The sequence below is a fragment of the Suricata suricatta genome, chromosome 6 (genome assembly GCF_006229205.1).
Source record: "Suricata suricatta isolate VVHF042 chromosome 6, meerkat_22Aug2017_6uvM2_HiC, whole genome shotgun sequence".
In the NCBI taxonomy this organism is placed as follows: domain Eukaryota; kingdom Metazoa; phylum Chordata; class Mammalia; order Carnivora; family Herpestidae; genus Suricata; species Suricata suricatta.
Genome location: NC_043705.1, coordinates 14,395,655 through 14,401,674, shown reverse-complemented (window position 1 = coordinate 14,401,674; position 6,020 = coordinate 14,395,655). Strand labels below are relative to the sequence as shown.

Here is a 6,020-nt window from a genome sequence, read left to right as displayed (position 1 = left end):
ATATATTATACATATATATATATACATGGGAGCCTTGGCAGAGAAGTTCTCAGTGACAGTTGGTGAAGATGTGAAGTAAGGGTGAGCCGTGAAGATAGCTGGAGGAAGAATACTCCATGAAGAGGGAAGGATAAAGGTCCTAAGGTAGGAGTGTGTCTGGCTTGATCCAGGAAAGAATAAAGAGATTCTTAAAGCAGAAATATTCAGAGTAACAGTAGAGGGTCGGAGCCCAGCTTGAAGCATTGGGTGTGAGAAGGGTATCCATGAGTGTGGGTCGTATAGGGCTTGGGGGCCATGCAAGGGTTTGGCCTAGTTCTGGGCGTGTTGGGAGCCAGTGACATATCTTGAGCCCAAGAGTGACATCCTCTGACTTGAAATTCAGATGATGGTTTCACTCTGCAGATGCTGGGTAGAGAAGCAGGGACACCAGTCGGGAGGCTGCTGTGAACCATAAATGCAATCCAAGGAGCACATTCTCAGGCCAAACAATTGTGATGTGGGAAGCCAGAGGGGAAAGATCATCTGGCATGAGGTCACTTCAATGGCAGAAGTCGGGTTGAACTAAGCCCTGAAAGACAACAACGTTTGATGACAAGAGGAGTTTGAAGAAAGATAAGCCAGGTCAAAGGAAAAGTGTGAGGCAAAAGCAAAAGGGGCAAACAGAAGTCATATTTAGCAATCTTCAGGTGTCTGTTAAGGTGGAATGTAGGAATTATTTAGAAAGAGTTGGGGATGAAAAGCTAGAAAGGGAGAGAAGGGCTATACCGGGACTTCTATAGGCTAGAGGTGGAGCTCTGCTCACAGTCTTGAGAAGTGGCATGACCCACAGAGAGGCGCTCTGAAAGGTGCCTACAACTTGTGATGCACTAGAAGGTGCTTAGGTTAGGACCATTGCATGAATGCTGGAAAAATAAAGATGCTTTGAATATAGTGGTGACACAAGGGAAGAAAATAGAGTCAGTTGTAGGAAGCAAGACTCTCCATTAAAGGCAAACCAACAGGACCAAGGGAAAGTTGGATTTGAGGCACATAGCATATTCTGCATGGATCATTTAGGGCTTAAATGATTGGGAGAGTAAAATATATTAAAGAAATATAATTATAATAATATATATTACTTTCCCAACACATGCAAGTGAAAATTAATGCTTAGTTGTTTTCTTATTTGATGTATGAGAAAGAAATATGATTGTATAAGTTCTGCAGATTTGGAAATTTGAGGCAGTGGCTGGGGCTTGGGAGGGGTGTCTGCAATCTAATGATTTTGGTGTCATTTGGAGAAACAGGTAAGTCAATGGATTCTCATTCTCCTCCCCTTCAGGCTTATGGTCTTATGGTCAAAGAAAGGCCCCCAAGTCTTTCTTTGAGTTTCGGAAGTTCAGAAATATAAGTGTAATTTTTATCTGGCTTCAGGAATTCCATTTAAACTAATCATTTGATAAGGCAAGCACATAACATAATCAAGTATTCATCTGTGAAAAGAGTTATACCTTACAAGAAACCATAACAGCAAAAGGATTTCCAAGTTTTAAGAGTCTAGATTATGGATCAGAAGGCTGTGCAGTGATCCAAAAATTACATAAAGGAAATTGGAAGTTCTTAACTGAGAATTTCTCTAAGATAAGGTAGCTTGCCCTTCTAAGAACAGTTTTTGCCAAGAAACAGCCTTATATGGTACGTATCCAGAACTTCAGTTCCAAAGGCCTCTTCTCAAGTCTTGGTCATGTATCTACCAATTCTATAATCTTGGGCACTCCAGCCAACTCTTTTTTTTTTAAGTTTTTTTAAAATTTATTTTTGATATAGAGAGACAGAGCGTGAGAGGGGCAGGGGCAGAGAGAGAAGGAGACACAGAACCAGAAACAGGCTCCAGGCTCTGAGCTGTCAGCACAGAGCCTGTCGCAGGGCTCAAACCCACCAATGTGAGATCTGACCTGAGCCGAAAACGGAGGCTTAACCCACTGAGCCACCCAGGCTCAGCCAACTCTTGAGAGCCTTATTTTCCTCATCTGTAGAAGAGGGTCTATTTAATAATCAATCTCCCTATAATATCACTGCAGGATCTTACCATGAGGTCAAATTAAAAAATGTTTGGAGTACTGTGAGATGCAAGAGTTGAATTTATTTTTACTGATTGCGGATTCCCTGTCACTAGAACCAAGAAGAGAGCCCTGTCACTTCTCAGCAAATTAGAGATGGACTGACAAACTCAATATGTTTGATTCATTGTTTCTAGGCAACTTGCAAATCACCCCCTTTCCTTTTTTTCACCATCTTTCTTATATGACAAGATCACCTTTAAAATAGTGAAAGTCCAGTTTATATCAATAATCAGGATTTAAGATGGAACATGAAAAGATGTGGTAGACAGCCTATAAGATGGTCCCATTGATCCTCCTTCCTGGTATTCATGCCCTTGTGCTCTCCTCCCAGTGTGGGCTAGATCCTGTGATTCACTTCTAAATAGTAGAATTCAGTTGAACTCATGGGATGTCACTTCCAGTATTAGGTTGTAAGACTGGCTTCTATCTAGGGTGGTTTTCATTCTCACTCTTACCAGGATAATTTGCCTTGAAAGAAGTCAGGTGCCATGCTGTGAGGCAGCCCCATGAAGAGGAGCAAGGCCTGCAAACAGTCACATTAGTTATCTTGGAAGTGGAACCTCATCAGTCCAGCTCTGAGAGGACTTCAGCCTGTTTGACAACTTCACAGTAACTCTCTGAGAGACCTTATGCCAGAGACACTCACCTAAGCTTCACCCACATTCTTGACTCATAGAAACTGTAAGATGATAAATGATTGTCATTTTATTTCAGATGCTAAATTTTGAAGCTATTTGCTACACAGCTAATAGCTAATGACATTAGCTAATATATAACTAATGCAAATTTAAGGAAAAAGACTGCAGTGTTGTGTCACTTGCAGAACCATGAAAATGCCAGAAAGGGCAGCACCAAATGGATAAGGGGACAGGTGAAATTAGAAAGAGGCTAATGTGAGAGAGGAGATGTCTAAAGATTGGAAATGTCTTTGAGGGAAAAGACAATATTCAACCAGGTGAGAGAGTGGGGACAACAAAAAAGAGTTGTGTCAGATAGTATGAAGTTTTCCATTTAATCATTTATTCCACTTATAATCATTTGTTATTTTATTTTCCTTGGGTTCAGATAGTGTGACTATTCTCAAGGGAGTTTTAATATGCATGGCTTTTATTTCTTAACTTGGCTTTTGTTCATGTAAAATTGAGTCATTTTTTTATTATGTTCCTTAGTGAGATATTTAGGGGGAAAAATTATTGACCGAAAATCAAGAGAAATCTCTTTTAATTGACATGCTCCAATAACCTAATTGGAATTTTTATAAGGCCATGAGTAAAAGCTATGTCCAAGGTATTAATTAGAAATATTTTGTAAAGAAGGCTTTTTGATGTCTACTAAAGATAACTTAGGTAAGTAGATATTACCTTTTTATCTACTTACCTAAGATAAAGATACTAAAAATACTTTTACGGAAGCCTAATCCTAGGATTATTTTAAAAATCTCAGCACAACTGAAGACCTCACTGTTCTTAATAGGTTTGGGTGCCAAACTGTTGCTTTTTCATATTGGCCTTGTGACTTTCCTGTCACCCCTGTCACCCCCAAAATAATTGACAATAATGGCATCTAACTGTGACTCTTCCTTCTCATGTGAGGCATGAAAGATACTTCCTTTATTGATATTATAAATATACCAGATTGGCTAGCCTGATAACACTCTCTGAACATAAAGAAATATATACAGGCTAAACAGCAATTCATACTTCATAGAATTCCTTTTCCATTATGCATATAAATGGTCTCTAGGGCTGAGAAGTATAGCCCTGTTTGAGATAGTTTACCAAGTCTGTGTGATATCATAAAAGACTCAATATCATATGATAAAGTCAAGACTTTGCTTGCACAAATGATAAATTCTTCCTAGTAAGGATATACACAAATACAGATAATTGGTCCATTCTATAAACTAGGATGACTCTTATTGCTGCTACATGGGAATATGAAGGAGTGTCCCGTCTATGTCTCAAAGCTTATGTTGTTGAAGTCTCGTGAATTACAAAGAAAACACGTGGCTGAAGATGTAGAATGCAGAGGTAATATAGAAATATCAGTCAATCCAATATTTTTTGTCCATACTCTTAGGTGACCAGAAACATCAACCAAGCCATGAAGATATGGTTGAATCAATCATCCACAGATGACTTCATCCTCTTGGGAATTTTTTCTCACAGTCCAGTTGACCTTGTCCTCTTCTCTGTGGTTATGGTGGTCTTCACAGTGGCCCTCTGTGGGAATTTCCTCCTCCTTTTCCTCATCTATATAGATCCTCGACTTCACACACCCATGTACTTCTTCCTCAGTCAGCTCTCCCTCATGGACCTCATGTTGGTTTGTACCAATGTGCCGAAGATGGTGGTCAACTTCCTGACTAGCAGGAGATCCATCTCCTTTGTGGGTTGTGGCATACAAATTGGCCTCTTTGTGTGTCTTGTGGGATCTGAAGGGCTCTTGCTGGGACTCATGGCTTATGACCGCTATGTAGCCATTAGCCACCCACTTCACTATCCTGTCCTTATGAATCAGAAGGTCTGTCTCCAGATTGTTGGGAGTTCCTGGGCCTTTGGGATAATAGATGGTGTGATACAGATGATGGTAGTAATGACTTTCCCCTACTGTGGCTTGAGAGAAGTGAACCACTTCTTTTGTGAGATGCTATCTTTGTTGAAACTAGCCTGTATAGACACATCCATCTTTGAGAATGTGATATATGCTTGCTGTATCTTCATGCTGTTTCTTCCCTTCTCCATCATTGTGGCCTCCTATGCTCGCATTCTGAGGACTGTGCTCCACCTGCGCTCTGTTCAGGCTGTCAAAAAGGCTCTGGCCACCTGTTCCTCCCACCTAACAGCTGTCTCCCTCTTCTATGGGGCAGCCATGTTCATCTACCTGAGGCCTCGGCGCTACCGGGCACCTAGTCATGACAAGGTGATCTCTATCTTCTACACAGTCCTCACTCCTATGCTCAACCCCCTCATTTATAGCTTGAGAAACCGGGACGTGATGGGGGCCCTGAGGAAGGGGCTGGACCATTGCAGGATTAGCAGCCGGCACTGAACACAACACTGGACATTTTATGCCTGGCAATGCCATCTCCTGGTTCTGTAAATTCAGGTAAATAATCTTTATGTGAGGCTCTGTTTCCTCATTAATAGTGATGATCAGGGGGCGCCTGGGTGGCTTAGTTGGTTAGGAATCCAACTATTGATTATCAGCTCTGGTCATGATCTCACTGGTTCATGAGAACAAGCACCGCCTCCAGCTCTGTGGTTGAGATTCTTTCTCTGCACCACCCCCCCCCGCCATTGCACTGTCAATCTCTCTCTCTCTCTCCCTCTCTACCCCCATCTCTTTCTGAAAATAAATAAACATTTAAAAAATTTTAATTAAATGAAATAAAAATAGTGATGATCATAACACCTGCAGGCTTAGGGATGTCTTTTTAAACCCTAAGCCCTCTCTAGGTCTAGTGAAAAACCAGATTTTTTTAACCCAATATTTTGTGAGCTAATTCATTTTTAAGATATATTACACTGGAATGTAGGGCTTTGTAAATTCAAACACTGTGCAGAGGAAAGTTATTGGGATTATTATCATTTATTATTTAAAACTGGAATTACTTCCACTATCAGAGGTTGCCCTGAACTTAACTTCTTAACTTTTATTACTAATCTCTACCATTGAATTCAGAACCTACTATATTCCAGGCAACATACTATGTTCCATATGTGTGTATATAGATATCGTTTGTTTTTTGATTTATATAATGTCTCACAATAGCGTCTTACATGTGTAAGGAAGCAGGTCTGAAACTGACTCCATGAGACAATAGAAGGGTACACATTGCCCAAGGCAAGAGGGACCACCCTTGTAACGCCCAATCAGGAAAGGCCAGCTAACACCTTTAACATTTCTAAGGGCAGG

General features: G+C 40.7%; 1 protein-coding gene across 1 annotated transcript; it reads left to right on the top strand.

Annotated features, from left to right (window-relative positions):
- The first annotated feature begins 4,205 nt into the window (after positions 1 to 4,205).
- Positions 4,206 to 5,153, top strand: LOC115294935 (olfactory receptor 2V2). Its single transcript, XM_029942997.1, has one exon. The coding sequence runs from the start codon at positions 4,206 to 4,208 to the stop codon at positions 5,151 to 5,153; it is 948 nt and encodes a 315-aa protein (XP_029798857.1).
- Positions 5,154 to 6,020: the final 867 nt, after the last annotated feature.

Coding starts and splice junctions, on each gene's coding strand:
- LOC115294935 (XM_029942997.1), top strand. CDS start 4,206: ATGAAGATATGGTTGAATCAATCATCCACAGATGACTTCATCCTCTTG.